General features: G+C 41.8%; 1 protein-coding gene across 1 annotated transcript in view; it reads right to left on the reverse strand.

Annotated features, from left to right (window-relative positions):
• The window catches only part of LOC126106900 (nuclear RNA export factor 1-like), a 214,081-nt gene that overhangs the window by 51,265 nt on the left and 139,782 nt on the right, over window positions 1-23,034 (reverse strand). The window contains exon 11 of the mRNA XM_049913317.1: window positions 22,505-22,731. Coding sequence (XP_049769274.1) covers window positions 22,505-22,731 — 227 coding nt within the window. The remainder of the gene's footprint in view (window positions 1-22,504; window positions 22,732-23,034) is intronic.

The following is a 23,034-nucleotide window of genomic DNA, read 5'->3' on the forward strand; positions in this document are numbered from 1 at the left end:
ACATTTACATTTTGGAAATGTGAATATATCTAGGTAAACTACTACCCAAACTTTCAAGGATTTGCGTGACGATGGGTGTCATTTCCGACAATTTCTGGATGATTTGACATGGAATGACCCCAATCTCAAACCTTCCAGTGTCTCCAGGTCTCTTCTACATATACAACTATAATTCTTAAGCTGTGTTAGTGACAATTAAATTATGCTCTGTGCAACATTCTACCAGGCAGCTCCCTTTCCCCCAGTACATATTCATCTACTACTTTTCCTTCTCTTCCTTTTTCTACTATCGAATTCCAGTCCCCCTTCACAATTAAATTTTCTTCACCTTTAACTATTGGAATAACTTCTTTTATCTCATGATCCCCCCATGAACCATGGACTTTGCCGTTGGTGGGGAGGCTTGCGTGCCTCAGCGATACAGATAGCCCTACCGTAGGTACAACCACAACGGAGGGGTATCTGTTGAGAGGCCAGACAAACGTGTGGTTCCTGAAGAGGGACAGCAGCCTTTTCAGTAGTTGCAAGGGCAACAGTCTGGATGATTGACTGATCTGGCCTTGTAACAATAACCGAAATGGCCTTGCTGTGCTGGCACTGCGAATGGCTGAAAGCAAGGGGAAACTACGGCCGTAATTTTTCCTGAGGGCATGCAGCTTTACTGTATGATTAAATGATGATGGCGTCCTCTTGGGTAAAATATTCCGGAGGTAAAATAGTCCCCCATTCGGATCTCTGGGCGGGGACTACCCAAGAGGATGTCGTTATCAGCAGAAAGAAAACTGGCGTTCTACGGATCGGAGTGTGGAATGTCAGATCCCTTAAACGGGCAGGTAGGTTAGAAAATTTAAAAAGGGAAATGGATAGGTTAAAGTTAGATATAGTGGGAATTAGTTAAGTTCGGTGGCAGGAGGAACAAGACTTCTGGTCAGGTGACTACAGGGTTATAAACACAAAGCCAAATAGGGGTAATGCAGAGGGGGTTTAATAATGAATAGGAAAATAGGAATGCAGGTAAGCTACTACAAACAGCATAGTGAACGCATTATTGTGGCCAAGATAGACACAAATCCCACGCCTACTACAGTAGTACAAGTTTATATGCCAACTAGCTCTGCAGATGACGAAGAAATTGAAGAAATGTATGATGAAATAAAAGAAATTATTCAGATAGTGAAGGGAGACGAAAATTTAATAGTCATGGGTGACTGGAATTCGAGTGTAGGAAAAGGGAGAGAAGGAAACGTAGTAGGTGAATATGGATTGGGGCCAAGAAATGAAAGAGGAAGCCGCCTGGTAGAATTTTGCACAGAGCACAACTTAATCATAGCTAACACTTGGTTTAAGAATCATGATAGAAGGTTGTATACATGGAAGAACCCTGGAGATACTAAAAGGTATCAGATAGACTATATAATGGTAAGACAGATATTTAGGAACCAGGTTTTAAATTGTAAGACATTTCCAGGGGCACATGTGGACACTGACCACAATGTATTGGTTATGACCTGTAGATTAAAACTGAAGAAACTGCAAAAAGGTGGGAATTTAAGGAGATGGGACCTGAATAAACTGAAAGAACCAGAGGTTGTACAGAGTTTCAGGGAGAGCATAAGGGAACAATTGACAGGAATGGGGGAAAGAAATACAGTAGAACAAGAATGGGTAGCTTTGAGGGATGAAGTAGTGAAGGCAGCAGAGGATCAAGTAGGTAAAAAGACGAGGGCTAGTAGAAATCTTTGGGTAACAGAAGAAATATTGAATTTAATTGATGAAAGGAGAAAATATAAAAATTCAGTAAATGAAGCAGGCAAAAAGGAATACAAACATCTCAAAAATGAGATCGACAGGAAGTGCAAAATGGCTAAGCAGACATGGCTAGAGGACAAATGTAAGGATGTAGAGGATTATCTCATGAGGGGTAAGATAGATACTGCCTACAGGAAAATTAAAGAGACCTTTGGAGATAAGAGAACCACTTGTATGAACATCAAGAGCTCAGATGGAAACCCAGTTCTAAGCAAAGAAGGGAAAGCAGAAAGGTGGAAGGAGTATATAAAGGGTCTATACAAGGGCGATGTACTTGAGGACAATATTATGGAAATGGAAGAGGATGTAGATGAAGATGAAATGGGAGATACGATACTGCGTGAAGAGTTTGACAGAGCACTGAAAGACCTAAGTCGAAACAAAGCCCCCGGAGTAGACAACATTCCATTGGAACTACTGACGGCCTTCGGAGAGCCAGTCCTGACAAAACTCTACCATCTGGTGAGCAAGATGTATGAGACAGGCGAAATACCCTCAGACTTCAAGAAGAATATAATAATTCCAATCCCAAAGAAAGCAGGTGTTGACAGATGTGAAAATTACCGAACAATCAGTTTAATAAGCCACAGCTGCAAAATACTAACACAAATTCTTTACAGACGAATGGAAAAACTAGTAGAAGCTGACCTCGGGGAAGATCAGTTTGGATTCTGTAGAAATACTGGAACACGTGAGGCAATACTGACCTTACGACTTATCTTAGAAGAAATATTAAGGAAAGGCAAACCTACGTTTCTAGCATTTGTAGACTTAAGAGAAAGCTTTTGACAATGTTGACTGGAATGCTCTCTTTCAAATTCTAAAGGTGGCAGGGGTAAAATACAGGGAGCGAAAGGCTATTTACAATTTGTACAGAAACCAGATGGCAGTTATAAGAGTCGAGGGACATGAAAGTGGAGCAGTGGTTGGGAAGGGAGTAAGACAGGGTTGTAGCCTCTCCCCGATGTTATTCAATCTGTATATTGAGCAAGCAGTAAAGGAAACAAAAGAAAAATTCAGAGTAGGTATTAAAATCCATGGAGAAGAAATAAAAACTTTGAGGTTCGCCGATGACATTGTAATTCTGTCAGAGACAGCAAAGGACTTGGAAGAGCAGTTGAACGGAATGGATGGTGTCTTGAAGGGAGGATATAAGATGAACATCAACAAAAGCAAAACGAGGATAATGAAATGTAGTCGAATTAAGTCGGGTGATGTTGAGGGTATTAGATTAGGAAATGAGACACTTAAAGTAGTAAAGGAGTTTTGCTATTTGGGGAGCAAAATAACTGATGTTGGTCGAAGTAGAGAGGATATAAAATGTAGACTGGCAATGGCAAGGAAAGCGTTTCTGAAGAAGAGAAATCTGTTAACATCGAGTATAGATTTAAGTGTCAGGAAGTCATTTCTGAAAGTATTTGTATGGAGTGTAGCCATGTATGGAAGTGAAACATGGACGGTAAATAGTTTGGACAAGAAGAGAATAGAAGTTTTCGAAATGTGGTGCTACAGAAGAATGCTGAAGATTAGATGGGTAGATCACATAACTAATGAGGAAGTATTGAATAGGATTGGGGAGAATAGAAGTTTGTGGCACAATTTGACCAGAAGAAGGGATCGGTTGGTAGGACATGTTCTGAGGCATCAAGGGATCACCAATTTAGTATTGGAGGGCAGCGCGGAGGGTAAAAATCGTAGGGGGAGACCAAGAGATGAATACACTAAGCAGATTCAGAAGGATGTAGGTTGCAGTAGGTACTGGGAGATGAAGAAGCTTGCACAGGATAGAGTAGCATGGAGAGCTGCATCAAACCAGTCTCAGGACTGAAGACCACAACAACAACAACAACAACAACAACAACAACAACAATCTCATGATAGTGTTACGTTAATTAAAATCACCATGTTATAAACTGGTGTAATTAATTGATTAAGATGGTTTACACATCTTTTGTTTCAGTGGGGTTAGATGAAGTATGACATGACATTTCTATGAAACGACATGACCCACTTCCAGAATTCTGTGACGATGAAAGATTTTGTGACATTTAGTAGTATGTCAATGTTGGGACACCACATCGTGGGAGATATTATTATGACATGAACACATGGGAGAACATCTTAAACCCATCACATCTACAATCTACACAGTGGGACAGCAAACGAGTGTCTGCGAGTGAGCATCTCCACCTGTTGTGTGGGACTGCTTGTTCCTTGGCATCATGGTTTGAAGGTGTTTAGAGGGCAAGGAGAAAAAGCGAAGAGGTCACGGCTACAATGGCTGTCATGGTAAACCCATGACAAATGTCTGTTGAACTCGTTTGTGTCGTAAAACTTCTTGTCTTGATCTTGTCAAGCAACATCAGTTTTTAAAAAGATCTGTTACCCCTTATTGTACAAGAAATTGTATACTGAGAGATGATGATCTGTAAAAGAAAGTGTCAATACACAAGGTTTAAAGCTTAGTCGTTCAAGTCATTGAAACAGCTTGGAAGACAATTATCACTCTCTTTCAGCAGCCATTCACGCACAAGGAGACAAAGTCCTGTAAAAACTGCGGTTAAGTGGAATTGACTAGCAGGGCCACTCAGAAAATATCAAGAGAGGCAATCAAGAGAAACTTACTAAATAAATCTGTTAACATTGAACATCACAAGAGTTACACAGGATATGTAACATTAATACCATACCAAAAACCATCCATGTTCCATTTCAACTGTCAGCTTAGGAATTCCCAACTGTTAATGTTCCTACTGGAACACGCAAAACTTTGAGGCTGTGCCAAGAATGTTGAATTCTACACACAGGGTGCTCAATGGTCCTGACACACTCGCTATTTTCAGCTTTTTTCGTATTGGGTTTTGGACAGATACAAGGATGGTTGGGAGTATTTACTGCAGCCAATAATGGACTGGTCAATGCATCCGGGGAAACCAATAAAAATTAGTTCATAAAACGATCAAATGAGATCAAAACTGTAATTCTGTACTAATATAATTTTGATCTTGGAACCAAATAATCACAGGTTTTATGAACAGAAATACTATATGATATATCTAAAAACAAAGATGATGAGACTTACCAAACAAAAGCGCTGGCAGGTCGATAGACACACAAACAAACACAAACATACACACAAAATTCTAGCTTTCGCAACCAACGGCTGCTTCGTCAGGAAAGAGGGAAGGAGAGGGAAAGACGAAAGGATGTGGGTTTTAAGGGAGAGGGTAAGGAGTCATTCCAATCCCGGGAGCGGAAAGACTTACCTTAGGGGGAAAAAAGGACAGGTATACACTCGCACACACACACATCCCCCTACCCCCTCTCCCCTAAAACCCACATCCTTTCGTCTTTCCCTCTCCTTCCCTCTTTCCTGACGAAGCAGCCATTGGTTGCGAAAGCTAGAATTTTGTGTGTATGTTTGTGTGTCTATCGACCTGCCAGTGCTTTTGTTTGGTAAGTCGCATCATCTTTGTTTTTAGATATATTTTTCCCACGTGGAATGTTTCTCTCTATTATATTCATATCTGAAATAATATATGAAGTTGATCTAAGAATATTTATTTTATAAGAAAGATAATGACTTTTGTATTTTTGGTGTATTTCAGTCATATTCATATAAGAAGTCATGAATATTAAAAATTTGAATTACAATCAGATTTATGGCTTCTGTAATTATTTTGAAAGATGAATTAAGATATTTGATTTTCTCCATCAAATATTAATAAAATGCAACTCACTCGTTGTAACCATTATATCCGTATCTCTCTGTACTAAAACTAAATATGGAAAATCCGGGACGGAAAGTAACAATGTTATGAAAAGGACAGTTGCTACTCACCATCCAGGATGGAAAGCAACAATGTTATGAAAAGGATAGTTGCTACTCACCATATAGCGTAGATGCTCAGTTTCAGATAGACACAACAGAATGATTGTCAGAATGAGCTTTCGGCCAACGGGGCCTTTGTTGGAAACAGACAACATACACACATACTCATGCAAATGCAACTCACAAAAAAAGGACCACAGTCTCTGGCTCCTGAGGCTAGCAAGCAGCAGTGCCCAATGGGAATGGTTTTCTGTCACCCTCTGGTCCTACACAATATCCTCGTCCATCCCTACATAAATCCTGCTCCCAACCCATTGCCTCATGGCTCATATCCTTGGAACAGGCCTAGATGCAAGACACTCACCTACTCCAGTCCGGTCACAAACATCACCCATCCTATCAAAGGCAGGGCTACCTCTGAAACCAGTCATGTGATCTACAAGCTAAGCTGCAACCACTGTGATGCATTTATACGTGGGCATGACAACCAACAAGCTGTCTGTCTGCACGAATGGCCACTGGCAAACTGTGGCCACGAAACAACTGGACCACCCCATTGCTGAGCAATCAGACCAAATGATGTTTTTCATTTTAATGACAGCCTCACAGCCTGTGCCATCTGGAACATTTCTACCAACACCAGCTTTTATGAATTGCACAGGTGGGAACTGTCCTTGCAATATATCCTATGTTCCCGTAATCCTCCTGGCCTCAACCTTCATTAGTCATTGTCCTTACCTACTTAGCACCTTCCCTGATCCCATTCCAGTACTTCAGTCCTCTATTCCACCAATGCACCCACAGTTTTTACTTCTCTCCCTTTCTGTTACACCCCCCCCCCCCACCCTCCATTGAACCTCCCGACTGCACCTAGCTGCTAGCTGCCCTACCCTCTCTCCACCTCGCCCCTGTACTCTCCCACAAGCAGCACTTTACTGTACCCCTCCCCTGCCTCGCTACCCCTCCCTCTCCCAAACCAGGCCACTACTTTACCCCCACCACCCAGTTGCCTCTCCCATCACATGCTGCTGCTCACAGTCTGGCCTCAAGGGCCAGAGACTGTGTGTGTGTGTGTGTGTGTGTGTGTGTGTGTGTGTGTGTGTGTGTGTGTGTGAGAGAGAGAGAGAGAGAGAGAGAGAGAGAGAGAGAGAGAGGGAGAGAGAGTTGGGTGGGTGGGTGGGTGTTTTGTGTGTTTCTGAGGCCTTGTTGGCCAAAAGCTCACTTTCTGACAGTTTCAACTATCTTTTTCTTAATACCGTTGCATTTGTACTAAAACTCTTACACCTCTACTCTTGCCAGCACTGTGTGTGTGTGTGTGTGTGTGTGTGTGTGTGTGTGTGTGTGTAACATTTTGGCACAAGAGAGTTGCTCTCTTATGTATAAAGTGCCTTATGACAGTCACCAGATACTAGATACTGAATAAATGCATTTTGATTAAATATACAATCTGTAACATCTTATTATTTACTTAATGTATGGAGGTACAAAAGCTGGAAACCTCTTTTGCAGCCATTTCAGAAAGGAATCAACCACCACGACCACTGAGCCATGAATGTAGGAGAGAAGAATCTACAATTATTGTTGAGAAACGAGCTAAGTTGACCAAACTTTAACAAAAATCACTGAAGGTAATTAACTTTCTAACTCACTCTCAGGTTTATGCTCAACATAGATGGACATTTCTGATTCCAACATAACTACAGGTGTTTCGTGGATTGGAAAACTGGTATCAATAATAATTTTCAGACATTTTTAAGTAGTTTAATGAGGGTGATGAGCAAGAAGTAAAAAATAATGCTATGAGGCATCTCCAGAAAGAAAGTGTAAAGAGCCTCTGACCTACGCTCAAAGGGATTTTTTTTTTGACAAAGTTGGTAGCACTGCATTTTACCACAAGGTGTTGGCAGTTGGGATGTTCATCTCAGTTGGCTGAAAATTCTCATGCTGAAATTAGTGTGTGTATTACAAATCCTGCCAGCTGTGAGATGAGGAACATAATCCAGTTTCTTAGTGTCAAGAGATACACACGGTTTCAGATTTTTAACAAAACCAAAATTGTTTAGGGGGATGACATGACAAAACATCCAAATGCGTACAAGTGGGGTTGTGAGTTTAAAGCTGGCAGAACAAATGTTCATGATGAACTAAAGAGTGAGTGCCCCCCAACTATGACAAACGAGATGGTGAACTAGATCAGAGAAATACACTCCTGGAAATGGAAAAAAGAACACATTGACACCGGTGTGTCAGACCCACCATACTTGCTCCGGACACTACGAGAGGGCTGTACAAGCAATGATCACACGCACGGCACAGCAGACACACCAGGAACCGCGGTGTTGGCCGTCGAATGGCGCTAGCTGCGCAGCATTTGTGCACCGCCGCCGTCAGTGTCAGCCAGTTTGCCGTGGCATACGGAGCTCCATCGCAGTCTTTAACACTGGTAGCATGCCGCGACAGCGTGGACGTGAACCGTATGTGCAGTTGACGGACTTTGAGCGAGGGCGTATAGTGGGCATGCGGGAGGCCGGGTGGACGTACCGCCGAATTGCTCAACACGTGGGGCGTGAGGTCTCCACAGTACATCGATGTTGTCGCCAGTGGTCGGCGGAAGGTGCATGTGCCCGTCGACCTGGGACCGGACCGCAGCGACGCACGGATGCACGCCAAGACCGTAGGATCCTACGCAGTGCCGTAGGGGACCGCACCGCCACTTCCCAGCAAATTAGGATCACTGTTGCTCCTAGGGTATCGGCGAGGACCATTCGCAACCGTCTCCATGAAGCTGGGCTACGGTCCCGCACACCGTTAGGCCGTCTTCCGCTCACGCCCCAACATCGTGCAGCCCGCCTCCAGTGGTGTCGCGACAGGCGTGAATGGAGGGACGAATGGAGACGTGTCGTCTTCAGCGATGAGAGTCGCTTCTGCCTTGGTGCCAATGATGGTCGTATGCGTGTTTGGCGCCGTGCAGGTGAGCGCCACAATCAGGACTGCATACGACCGAGGCACACAGGGCCAACACCCGGCATCCAAACCGTCATCGAACCCATCGTTCTACCATTCCTAGACCGGCAAGGGAACTTGCTGTTCCAACAGGACAATGCACGTCCGCATGTATCCCGTGCCACCCAACGTGCTCTAGAAGGTGTAAGTCAACTACCCTGGCCAGCAAGATCTCCGGATCTGTCCCCCATTGAGCATGTTTGGGACTGGATGAAGCGTCGTCTCACGCGGTCTGCACGTCCAGCACGAACGCTGGTCCAACTGAGGCGCCAGGTGGAAATGGCATGGCAAGCCGTTCCACAGGACTACATCCAGCATCTCTACGATCGTCTCCATGGGAGAATAGCAGCCTGCATTGCTGCGAAAGGTGGATATACACTGTACTAGTGCCGACATTGTGCATGCTCTGTTGCCTGTGTCTATGTGCCTGTGGTTCTGTCAGTGTGATCATGTGATGTATCTGACCCCAGGAATGTGTCAATAAAGTTTCCCCTTCCTGGGACAATGAATTCATGGTGTTCTTATTTCAATTTCCAGGAGTGTAGTTTGTAGTGAACACTGATTGGCTAGACAGTCCTAATTTGACACCTTCACCTTTCTGAGGTTGTTTATGGGTGCAAAAAGGATTCTTACCGGTGATGCGATCCAGAGTGCAGACAAACAGTGTGTTGAAGACCCAGGGTGAGACTTTTTTTATGAAGGTATCAGAAAATTCATCCTTCAGCTCACAAGCACATCGAGAATGAATGCGACTAGGTTGAAAAATAGCGTTTTGGATGTACCTTTGTAAACCTGTAAATGTTTTATAAATTTTTAAACAACTGAGCTCTCTTAATTTTTTAACATGCCTCATACAATTTCACATCACAGAGGAAACAACACATGACCTAAGGAAATAATATTGGAAATGTCATTTGTTGAGTTTACAGCAAACTGTTATGTGTGATGTGTGTAAACTAAAAAAACATTCACATCTAACTGACAATGAAGTCATATATTGTACATTAACAAGATATCTGTTGAAATGTTAGCAAATGAAAGTGAGCCACAAGTCCAGCAGCAGTACTGCAACACAATACTTTTGAAATGTCAGAGGAGTGCACTGCAGTCAAATGGTTACACCTTCATCTACACGGTTACTCTGCAATTCACATTTAAGTGGCTGGCAGAGGGTTCATCAAACCATCTTCAAGCTAGCTCTCTACTGCTCCACTCTGGAACAGTCTGTACAGAAAACAAATATTCAAATCTTTCCATGCAAGCTCTGATTGCTATTTTATTATGATGAATTGATGATCATTTCTCCCTATGTAGGTGAGTGCCAACAACATATTTTCACACTATGAGAAGAAAGTTGGTGACTGAAATTTCATGAGAAGATTCTGACACAAAAAAAGGCCTTTTTTAATAACTGCCACCCCAATTTGTGTATCGTAGCTGTGGCACCCTCTCCCCTATATCACCATTATACAAAACGAACTGCACTACTTAGGATTTTTTCGATGTCCTCTGTCAAGCCTAGCTAATACAGACATCACACTGTACAGCAATACTCCAGAAAAGGGCAGACAAATGGAGTGTAAACAGTCGGTTTAGTAGACCTGTCGCATTTTCTACGTGTTCTCCCATAAATCACAGTCTTTCATTTGCTCTCCCCACAACATTATCTAAGAGATCATTCCAATTTAAGTTAACTGTAATTCTAATCCCTAAGTATTTAGTTGAATATACAGCTTTTAGGTTTCTGTGATTTATCATGTAACTGAAGTTTAGCGTATTCCTTTTATTACTCATGTGGATGAGTACCAACCACAGTCCATGTAACTTTTCGTGCTTTCAATGATTTGTCCCAAAATAATTTCCTATGGTGTCAAGGAATGAAAGTGTATGAAGTACCTAAGTTTCAGTGTATTGCTGGTGATGAGTCTATAAAATATCCTAACACCAGAATCAGCTGCTTTCAGCTTCTGCAAGAGGTCATGAATGTGTGCCATCCATGAATGTTTCCCCTCTACTACCATTCACAGCGATCTTGACTCCTCCACTCCCCTAATCATGAAACCTTGGTAAAAAGAAAAAGAAGAAGAAGAAGAAGAATATGAAATGAGGCCACCTGTACCTCTTGAGAAAACCCGGACTTTTCTATTGGGTTAGATTATACATGTCAGTGCTAATTACATGCCTATGTGTTAGATCTAATGGTAGCCGAAAAGCTGAAACCAGTAATGAATTTTAATAAAATAAATAAAAAATACTGTCTGTTCAAACACTGTCTTCTATAGTCTAAAATGATGAACTTGAATGCAAACTGAATTTACTGTAAAAACAATGGAGATACAGAGTTGTGCTGCAGTTAATAGTTGTTCTGTTTGCTGTGCTTCTCCCCAAATCATGATTCTTTATATTATGCCATTCCTCATGTGTATCTACAATGGTCAAGCCAACTCATCCACAAACAAAATGGCTGTAGAATTATCTGATACATTTGAAGGAAAAGTCATTAACATATATCTGGAAAAGTAGTAGCCCCAGGATGAAATACTGAAATACCGTAAGATATTGCACATAAGAATTTTCTGATACTGGAAAATCTGCCATTCTGAGTCAGTGTCTGTATCAAAAGTTTGCAACTGTTTTTCTTAAGAATTTTTCAGTTAACATCTACAACACAATTCACACACAATGTGAGCCTGAGTTGGAATGCTAATGGCTCTGAGATGTTACTAGAACTGTGCTAACCTTCAGCATGAATGATCTGAGGAAATTACGGGAAACTTCAATCAGTATGCTTGGACAATGTGTATAATGCAAGTACTTGTATTCACTTGCTTGCACATTACGCTCATGGACTACTTGGCCAAATACTTGACACTGGAGAATCCTTGGCCTAGTTCACTCTCAGGTGCTGTAAACAATTCATACCAGTCATATAACACTTCACTGAGGTGAGACAATAATCAACTTTCATACCTAATGATTTCTTCCTCTTCTGAAAATGTACCCAGTTCTATTTGCTAAGGAACACTCAATTTTCTGGCTTGGGGTTTGCCTAAATTTTATCCCCTTTGTTGCATTTTTTCCATGCTTTTCTCACCTTTGGCTTTCAAGAGCAATTCAGATACCTCTTCTAAGAATGTGTATTCCTGTTGCCTTGAAATAGCTGGTTTACTAAAGATAATTTGCAGTAAGGTATCAACAAATCTGCAAGAAAGGGAAAGTCACTATGCGTTTTTATGATTCTTGCTTACTTTCTGCATAGCAGAGAAACAAGCAGTCCTCCAACATTTTGCCTGCCATTGTCTTTTTCCAGAATATAGAAATACACAGACCCATGGTCATATAATACAACAAGGCCTCATCTGTGGTGCGTGGATCAAATTCCTTAAGTACTTGGTCTAATGGCATAAGGCAGATAAAGAGCTTCTGATACAGCATCGTAAAAGACACCCAAAATATAAGAGAATTTCGCTGTAAAAATTAGAAAACAATGCTTGCATCCCAATGTTCTCCGTAACCTTCAAAGTAGTCACCTTGGGCATGCACACAACAATCCCAGTGTTGTTCTCATTTCTGGAAGCACTCCTGGAAATCTGCAGGGTGAAGGATGTTCGGGACCTGTTGCAGTTCCACTCTGATGTCTTCAGTCAAATCAAAACATCACCCTTCCAAAGCAATTTTCATCTTCAGTAACAGGCACACGTTGTATGGGGCTAGGTCTGGCAATTAGGGTGGTTGGGGGACCATTTCCATGTTGTTTTTGGCCAGCAATTCCTTCACAATGAGTGAGGTGTGTGCATTGTCATAGTGCACTAACAGCCATTCTTTTTCTACAGCTCTGGGCATTTGTGTTCAAATTTTCCTTCAGTCACATGAAAACCACATAGTAAAACTGCCATTTGCAGTCTGACCAAGTGGAACAAACTCCTTATGCACTATTCCGTGAATGTTGAGATAAATGATTAGCACTGACTTCTTGTTGCTGTAAACCTGAATGTTGAGATAAATGATTAGCACCATCAAGCTTTTTCCACCCTTGGAGAAGGTGGCGTTTTCCATTGTGATGATTGCTACTTCATTGCTGGATCATAGCCACAGACACAAGGGTCATCACTTCTTGTGACTCTGAATAATAATTCTGAACAATCAGGAACTCTTTGGTGGAGCTCAGAATATGTCTCAATCTGAGTTCTCATGGGTTGATGCTGAGAAGGTGAGGGCTAAACATTGCAGCAATTTGTCTTGTATTCAGTTCATCAGTTAGAATTCACTGTCACATACCATACAACAGCCTGAGTCCATTACAGACATTGTGAATTAACTGCCTTCGGTCTTCATGAATTGTGTTTCGCATTTTTGTAATCATTTCTGGTGTTGTGCATGTTGACGGTTATCTTCCACAGATTGTCAGCCTTCCTTGAAGTACTAGAACCACTCAAATATTCTTGCTTGATTTGAGCACTCTCACCAAATGCCTGTCAGCATGCACTGGGTTTCAGCTATAGTTTTCTTCAACTTTAAACACAGTTTGATGCAAATCCATTGCTCCTGCACATTTTCCATTCCACAATTCGCAGAAGCACTGAAGCACGTCCTGACATGCACCACTAAAACCCACAACTGCATGCGTCAAAGATACAACTTTGTTCCACAGTAACTAAGACACACACCTCGAGACATATAACAGCAGAATGTTGTATTGCTACTGGTTTGACCGCCATAATGAAATTCTCAGATATTTTGGGTAGCAACTTGTATAATTCTCTGAGATCCGCCCTGAGTACAGCTACAGTTAGAATAACACTTTATGGGGACAATTCCACAATACAGCAAGTATTGCAGCACTGCACTATGCGCACATTATTTGTGATTACGTAGCCTTCTAGTATATCCAGCCGGATAATGTACTCAACTTAAAGTATTTCAATGGACCAACTGGCCACCATCTTCTGGTGGGTATGCTGATGCACAAACTCGCCAGAACAGAGTTTCCAAAGAATTGATGGCTCCTTTATACACTGTGGCTGCCCCACCAAGCATGCACAAGCAGTAGCACTGCTGCCCTGAAGCACAAGTGACCTAGCAGCGGCAAAACGATATATCGCTAGCAGAACACTAATTAAAGGAATTCACTCGTCGAAACAAAGATCGTCTTAAGATTAGATAAAACTGGGTTCCATATCTTACTTAGGGAAGCCTTTATCCCTGTTAGTAATAGTACTAGATAGCCGAATTTCAATAGATTCCTTTAGAACACATTACCCCCAAGCAAGAGCAATCATTTGCACCTCATTATATATCATCCTATGCCCTGTTTAGGACAGTGTTCTGCCACTGTGGATTTCCCTCGCAGGAGCAAATGAGTGTGACAAAGATGTTCATCAGCTCTGAGTAGTAAAGACAGTTTTGTCAATGTAAGCCAACCCAAAATGACAAAGAACTTCGTATACTGCAGGTTTCATCAGTCCCAAGTCATCCTTCACTGAACCACGAAGCGCTCTAATCTTAGTCGGTGGCATACGTACACTTTTTATATCATTCTTCTTAAAATTCTTGAAATTTTTGAGGATACATTTCCAGCAAAAGGTAAAAAAGCAACAAATTTAAAATTATCCTCTATGGTTTGCCTGGTGGTGTAACCATTGTGCTTAAAAACAACTTTGAGATGGTCCAATTAAAACTCCATCTTAAAGAGTTTCGGAAGACCCTAACGGTACTGACCGACCGCCGTGTCATCCTCAGCCTATAGGCGTCACTGAATGCAGATACGGAGTTAATTAGCGTTCTGCTAGTGATATACCATTTTGCTTATTTCTTCCCCCGGTGCACTACTGGTTCACTTGTGCTTCATGGCAGTAACACTGCTGCTCACGCACCTCTGGTGTGGTCAGCTGCAGTGTATAAAGGAACTACTGATCCTGTTGGAAACTCAGTTCCGGTTAAACTGTGCATCAGCCTACCCACCTGAAGATTGTCACCAGTTGGTCCATTGAAATTCTGTGTCAAGATGACTGCATTATACGGCTGCACACCTGAGAAGAATATCATAACAAGTCATTTATCAATCAGAAACTGGACAACATTTGTATAAGACTAAAATATAAACGAAACACTGCCAGTCAGCCTTTGTCTTGGGATCTTGGGCTGATATTTATTTAATGATTTTTCTCATGATACATCAGAATAAGTGCCTTGCAGTGTCAATGGTTCATCCTCCACTGCTGGCAGCTGACAGGAGTAGAACCTTGTTGCACAAATGTCAGAGTGTTTTCTCTGGTCATTACGACTGGAATGAGAACAGGGAGGGGGCTGGATGGGTGAGGGCAGTGACTAATGAAGGTTGGGGCCAGGAGGGTTAGGGGAATGTAGGACGTACTGTGGGGAAGTTCCCACCTGTGCAATTCAGAAAATCTGGCATTGGTGGGAAGGATCCATATGGCACAGGCTGTGAAGCAGTCATTGAGATAAGGGATATCATGTTTGGTAGCGTGTTCAGCAACAGGGTGGTCCACTTGTTTTTTTGGCCACAGTTTGTCGGTGGTCATCCATGCAGACAGACAGCTTGTTGGTTGTCATGCCTACATAGAATGCAGCACAGTGATTACAGCTTAGCTTGTAAATCGCATGACTGGTTTCACAGGTAGCCCTGTCTTTGATGGGATAGGTGATGTTTGTGACCGGACTGGAGTAGATGGTGGTGGTGGTGGTGGTGGTGGTGGGAGGATGTATGAGACAGGTCTAGGTCTATTACAGGGGTATGAGCCATGAGGTAATTGATTGGGAGCAGGGCTTGTGTAAGGATGGATGAGTATATTGTGAAGGTTCGGTGGATAGCAAAATATCACTGTTGGAGGGGTGGGAAGGATAGAGGGCAGGACATTTCTCATTTCACGGCATGACGAGAGGTAATCAAAACCCTGGTGGGGTATGTAATTCTGTTGCTCCAGTTCCAGATGGTACTGAGTTACAAGGGGAATGCTCCTCTGTGGCCGGACTGTGGGAGACTGGAAAGATAAGGCATGGGAGATTTGTTTTTGAACAAGGTTGGGAGGATAATTACGGTCAGTGAAGGCTTCAGTGAGAGAGACCCTCAGTATATTTTGAGAGGGACTGCTCATCACTGCAGATGCGACGACCAAGGATGGCTAGGCTGTACGGAAGGGACTTCTTGGTATGGAATGAGTGGCAGCAGTTGAAGTGGAGGTGTTGCTGGTGATTAGTAGGTTTGATATGCATGGAGGTACTGATGTTGTTGGTTGAGTAGCACCAGGTGAAGCAAATGGGGGAGAAGTTGTTGAGGATCTGGAGGAATGTGGATAGGGTGTCCTCACCTTTAATCCAGACAGTAAAGATGTCATCAATGAATCTGAACCAGGTGAGGGGTTTAGGATTCTGGGTTTTTAGGAAGGATTCCTCGAGGTGGCCCATGAATAGGTTGGCATAGGATGGTGCCATGCAGGTGCCCATAGCCGTACCACGGATTCTTTTGTAGGTAATGCCTTCCTACAGGAATCTATTTAGTTCATTGGAAAAATCTTGTTTTGTTTGTGTTGGAAAGACATGAGAAATTTTTCCCCTATGATACTAGTGACCCTAATCAAAGCTACACCTGTAATTTGTCCATCTTTTTCCACAAATATGGTGACAGATTCGCTAACAAGTATAAAACACCTACTCAAGTGTAGTAGCGAGGTGCTGACTCAACTTCTCCAAATGGAGGGAGTATCATCAAGGTTCTGATGACAGCTTTTTATATATTTTCATCTTTGAGCATTTTGCATGCTACTGATGTTAATAGTTTGTCAAACTGAATAACACATATAAATATATTAAAGAAAGCAGTTAAATCATGTAGATTTTCATATGAAAATACAATTAATTTCTTTTTCAAAATTGAGAAATTCCTATATTACACAGAAAGCCTTCTTTCTTTTTAAGTCAGTTTTGTACAACATTTCTGAATGTTTTTAATGAGGTAGTGTGTGCTTCTGGTAGCAGTGCACTGAACGGTTTTACTCTATGGTACGTATTTTTTGAGTCTTGCTTATTCTTCTAAACAGTTGGTCAATCTTTTCTTTGTCACATGTGTTGTTACAGTGAAATTAATTCCTTAATGCATAGCTCTGTGTTCTCTTTTGTGTAAACCAGGCAACTAAGTACAAATAATGATGGGACTGTCATGACACCCAGCTTCTTTAAAAGTGGCCTACAAGATAAATTGTTTTTGAGGACACTCAATACACATCTGACAGCCTTTCTTTGTCACATAAAAACTCTCTCTGCACTAGGGGAGCTGCCCCAAAGCAGTATGAAGTATTTTATATGGCTATGAAAAAAATGCGTAATATGACCTGCTTTCACTCACACATGTTCCAAGTCTAAGTATCAGGTATATGACTCTTGAAAATTTAGTGCATACAGAATCTGTATGGAGTTTCCAGGTTAATTTGGAATTCAAGCTTACACACAGAAGTTTAATAGACATACAAATGTTGTTGGTATTGCGTAAATTAAAAATAACATTTTCAGTTTTATTCTGATTAACATGTAATCCATTGTCCTTAAACCAGATACTACAAATTCTTAGGTTGGCTTTGTTCCTTTAGGTCCCCTATGTCATTTTTGATTACAATGAAAGAACAGATTTACATGGCATGATACTTGGAATGTCATTAATATGGATTATAAACAACACGGGCCCCAGTACAGAACCTTGAGACATGTGTCTTGAAATATTTGGGAATACAAAGCTCATACCATTAAAGTGTATGTTCTGCTTGCTATTGCCAACATAGAATTCTACAAGAGTGAGCTCTGCATCTCGAATGCCATAGCACCTCAGTGCATCTACAATGACACTCACAGTCATACACTTTGAGAAGACACTATTATCAACAAATAACCTGTCTCTTTTTTATGGACAGGGACAACTACTGTTATCTTTAAGCAGGCTGGAAAAGAGCAACTCATAAAAATCTAATTTATTAATATACAACGTGAGTCTAGTATAATGTCCACTATCTTTTCAATAACAAAATTTGACAGGCCATACAAGCATCGTGATTTTGAGTTGATAAATTTTGCTATAGCTATTGTTACGTCAATGACAGCAATTTGTGCCTTCTTGAATGTTGATGTTGCACGTTTGTTGTGCAATATGAATAACTTTGTTTCTATAGATGTTTACCAATGCTTGATTTAAGGTTGCCATTCTGTTTTGCTGAGTGTTCTTTGTTACCAGAATTAATATGGGAAAAAAAGCATTAGGTACTCTTTTGACTGACACAACTGTGGAAGTAGACAATAACAACTCCATCTCTAAACATATTCCCCTCAAATGGCTCAAGCAATCTCATCACGGCATTTTTCAAGTAAAAATATCAGCAAAACAGTTAACAATGAGCCTATTGCTTCAAAGCCCTCAGATCCTATTTTAGGCAAAAGGATGCAAGTTCTGCAAATAACAAAGCAATGACAATTTTTCACCAAAATATAAAGGGACTTACAAGTGAAATAAATGAAATTATGTTCTCTTAGAGGATCCACAAGGGGTAAAGGTTGATGTATTATGTTTCAGTGAAGACCACAGGAAAGATGTTGAAATGTTGCAGCTTAATGGTTACTGTCTAGCAACACATTACTCCAGAACTATCTTTGAGAAAGGTGGTGGTGTAATTTACGTAAAAAATAATATATCTTACAAAGCATTAGATTTAAAGAGTCACTGTATGGAGAACATATTGAAATATGTGGAGTAGAGATTACTATAAATGACTTTCCAGTTGTAGTGTTAGTACTTGACAGGGCTCCTACAGGTAACATGATCCAAGAATTTAATAACTGCAGGTGATTTGAATTTAAATTTTCTAAATGAGAGCAACAGTAATGTAGATTTAGAACATTTAATCGAGTCTTTTAACATGATACCAGTTGTGGATTTTCCAACCAGGTGTATTAATAACTGTCAAAATATGATTGACAATACACCTATAAATAAGCCAAGAGTGAATGGTATCACTATATGTCCAACCATGGTGGTCAATGACTTACACCGACAGACATTAATCTGTGCGACAGTTCGTAGTGTTATTGGAAATCTTTTAGGGTGATTGATGAGAGCTTTAAAAATTTCAACTACAGCCTGCAAGAGAGAGATTGGAGCCCAGTTTACAGTGAAACATATGTCAGTAACAAGTAAATGAATTAATGTCTCTCTTTGAAAGCTACCTTTTCTAAAAAAAAAATCATTAGAAACAGCCATGTAACCACTGACAGGAAGATCTGGCTCGCTGCGGAAATAAAAACATCTTGCAGAACAAAGAGGATGATGTACAATTCTCTCAAAACTTGTTCGGCCCAAAGAAACAGCAGCACTACAACTTTTCTGTAGCACTCTAAGGAAGGTAATAAGATACTTCTCTTTAAAAAAGGTGATAAAAATAAGGTGACACACTATCACCCAATTTCCCTTTCATTATCTTTTCCAAAATTCTTGAAAAACTCGTGCAAAGACTGTCGATCATCTCAACTTCCACAAATTCCTCAACAATAGTCAATTTGGGTTTTGGGCTGGTTTTTATGATGAACAAGCAATTTTCTCATTTAAAAATCAAGTTCTGGCAGCCATTAACAAAAGAATATCTCCAGTAGGTATTTTTTGTGATCCCTCAAAAGCTTTTGACTGCATAAACCATCAAATTCTTTTGAAAAAGGCCAAATAATAAGGTTTGGCTGTACTGTTTATTCATGGCTTCAGTAATACCTAAAGGACTGGAATCAGACTGTAATGCTGATGACCCATTCAGAGAACCTGCCTCATCTGAGTGGGAGACCTTAAATTGCAGTGTGCCACAAGGCTATTTTTTTCATTAATGACCTCCCTCTCTGTTTTGATATAAAGAGCAAATTTTCCTTTTTGCAGACGATACTTCAATTCTCACTGATGAATTGTCTGGCAACCATCTTGAACGAGATACGTACAGTTTAAAATTTTAAACTGGTTTTCTTCAAATGGTCTATCACTCAATGCAGATAAAACCCATTATAGGAGGTTTCATATGTCTCAAAGAAATCTTGAAAAATTAAGAAAAAGTGTAGAGATCAACCAATTTAAAAATCTGAGGATAAAAAACTACTGGGTCCTTATAGAGACAGCAAATGTAACTGGTCAACCCACATTCTTAATCTTTTTGAAAGACATAGCTCCGCAATATTTGCACTACGAATTACTGCTTCTGTGGCTGCAGCAGATACTATTAAAGCTTCCTCTTTTGGATTCTTTTATTAATTAATGTCATAGGATAGTTCCCAAATTAAAAAAAAAAGGTATCAAGCTATCAGGGTAATGAGTGATATTCACCATACAAGTTACTTATTTCGCAAAATGGTGATCCTTCACAGGTCCTCACAGTATATTTTTTCCTTGTTGACCTTTGTATGTAATAACTTTCCTTTGTACAAACACAACAGTGAATGTCATGACTATAACACACAAAACAAAAACAGTTTGCACATTGAACTAAAAGTCTAAATCTGGCCCCTGAGGTATCAAGGAATTGTTAATATGGTAAAAGAGAGAAAAGATTGTGTGTGCTAGTGTGTGTGTGTGTGTGTGTGGTGTGTGAGAGAGAGAGAGAGAGAGAGAGAGAGAGAGAGAGAGAGAGAGAGAGAGCGCGAGAGAGAGCGCGGGGGGATGGGGTGGCCATATATCATTTTCAAAGGATATATGAAATAATGTGTTTGGTTCAAATTTCTATGTGCATAGAATTTCTGAAATGATCCTCTGGAAACCAAAAAGGAAGGCAATACACAAGCAAAATAATGGATGTGTAACATTTGACAAAGCCACAGGCATTTTTTACAATGGAAATAAGTCAGTCACTCATTGATACAGGGTGAGAAGGAATCTGACAACATATCAAACCTGAGGGGCTGATCTACACTCCTGGAAATGGAAAAAAGAACACATTGACACCGGTGTGTCAGACCCACCATACTTGCTCCGGACACTGCGAGAGGGCTGTACAAGCAATGATCACACGCACGGCACAGCGGACACACCAGGAACCGCGGTGTTGGCCGTCGAATGGCGCTAGCTGCGCAGCATTTGTGCACCGCCGCCGTCAGTGTCAGCCAGTTTGCCGTGGCATACGGAGCTCCATCGCAGTCTTTAACACTGGCAGCATGCCGCGACAGCGTGGACGTGAACCGTATGTGCAGTTGACGGACTTTGAGCGAGGGCGTACAGTGGGCATGCGGGAGGCTGGGTGGACGTACCGCCGAATTGCTCAACACGTGGGGCGTGAGGTCTCCACAGTACATCGATGTTGTCGCCAGTGGTCGGCGGAAGGTGCACGTGCCCGTCGACCTGGGACCGGACCGCAGCGACGCACGGATGCACGCCACGACCGTAGGATCCTACGCAGTGCCGTAGGGGACCGCACCGCCATTTCCCAGCAAATTAGGGACACTGTTGCTCCTGGGGTATCGGCGAGGACCATTCGCAACCGTCTCCATGAAGCTGGGCTACGGTCCCGCACACCGTTAGGCCGTCTTCCGCTCACACCCCAACATCGTGCAGCCCGCCTCCAGTGGTGTCGCGACAGGTGTGAATGGAGGGACGAATGGAGACGTGTCGTCTTCAGCGATGAGAGTCGCTTCTGCCTTGGTGCCAATGATGGTCGTATGCGTGTTTGGCGCCGTGCAGGTGAGCGCCACAATCAGGACTGCATACGACCGAGGCACACAGGGCCAACACCCGGCATCATGGTGTGGGGAGCGATCTCCTACACTGGCCGTACACCACTGGTGATCGTTGAGGGGACACTGAATAGTGCACGGTACATCCAAACCGTCATCAAACCCATCGTTCTACCATTCCTAGACCGACAAGGGAACTTGCTGTTCCAACAGGACAATGCACGTCCACATGTATCCCGTGCCACCCAACGTGCTCTAGAAGGTGTAAGTCAACTACCCTGGCCAGCAAGATCTTCGGATCTGTCCCCCATTGAGCATGTTTGGGACTGGATGAAGCGTCGTCTCACGCGGTCTGCACGTCCAGCACGAACGCTGGTCCAACTGAGGCGCCAGGTGGAAATGGCATGGCAAGCCGTTCCACAGGACTACATCCAGCATCTCTACGATCGTCTCCATGGGAGAATAGCAGCCTGCATTGCTGCGAAAGGTGGATATACACTGTGCTAGTGCCGACATTGTGCATGCTCTGTTGCCTGTGTCTACGTGCCTGTGGTTCTGTCAGTGTGATCATGTGATGTATCTGACCCCAGGAATGTATCAATAAAGTTTCCCCTTCCTGGGACAATGAATCCACGGTGTTCTTATTTCAATTTCCAGTAGTGTAATATAAGAAAATCACCAATGTTTTAAATAATATTATCTTTAAACTTACTGGTAGATCGAAACTGTGTGCTGGACTGGGATTCAAACCTGGGATATTTGTCTTTCGCAGACCAAATGCTCTACTGACTGAGTTTCCCTGCCTGACTTATCACCCATCCCATAGCTTCGAGGCCCAGTCTGGTACACATAATCTGCTGTAGAGTGAAAATTCACTCTGGAAATATTATTCTGAATATTACCAGTTTCACAGTCTCATGTGAGAATTCTAATCTTGTAGTTGAATGTATTAAAATACTAAACAACTCTCCCCGCCCTTCCCCACTGCCGCAAATAAACTCAGAGTGACCTGGTGTAGTGGTTAAGGCACTCAAACCCATGCCATTCTAATTTGTGGTTTCCATTGTCTTCCAAAGCTATTTCATTTATGTGAGAAAGAAAGAAAGAAAGAGAGAGAGAGAGAGAGAGAGAGAGAGAGAGAGAGAGAGAGAGAGGCTGACTTACCTTGCATTGGGAGTTGTAAATTGTGCATCCAAATATAAACTGCAAAGTGAGAAGTAAGCCTTCTCATGGTACAATCCACGGAGTTTCATTCGATCGGGGTCATCATATAGGGTGAAAAAGTGCTCGATGAACTGGTCAGCAAATTCACCTGGGTCACCAGTACCATTCACAATGAAATTTGGCTTCCAGTAAGGCAGATGTGCTGTGGTGTGTAGGTAAGTCCCATCCTTAATACAAAATAAAACACATACAATTACAAATGTTACACTAACAACACATTTTGTTTATCACAAAATCACCCTGCATATAAGAGATAAAGGGATAAGGGAAAAACAGTTCAACAGCTTATCATAATTTTGTGTATGCATGTGTGTATGTGTCAGACGACCAAACACAACATTAATACATGTGAGAATTCTTTGACGTTTTACACACACTACAATATGTAAACGTGGGAACGCCACAGAACAATTAACAAGTTCTTGTTGTGAAAGAGATTGTGTGTCGCAATCTACAGATTGGAAATTGGT

This window comes from Schistocerca cancellata, chromosome 10, assembly GCF_023864275.1.
Source record: "Schistocerca cancellata isolate TAMUIC-IGC-003103 chromosome 10, iqSchCanc2.1, whole genome shotgun sequence".
Lineage (NCBI taxonomy): Eukaryota > Metazoa > Arthropoda > Insecta > Orthoptera > Acrididae > Schistocerca > Schistocerca cancellata.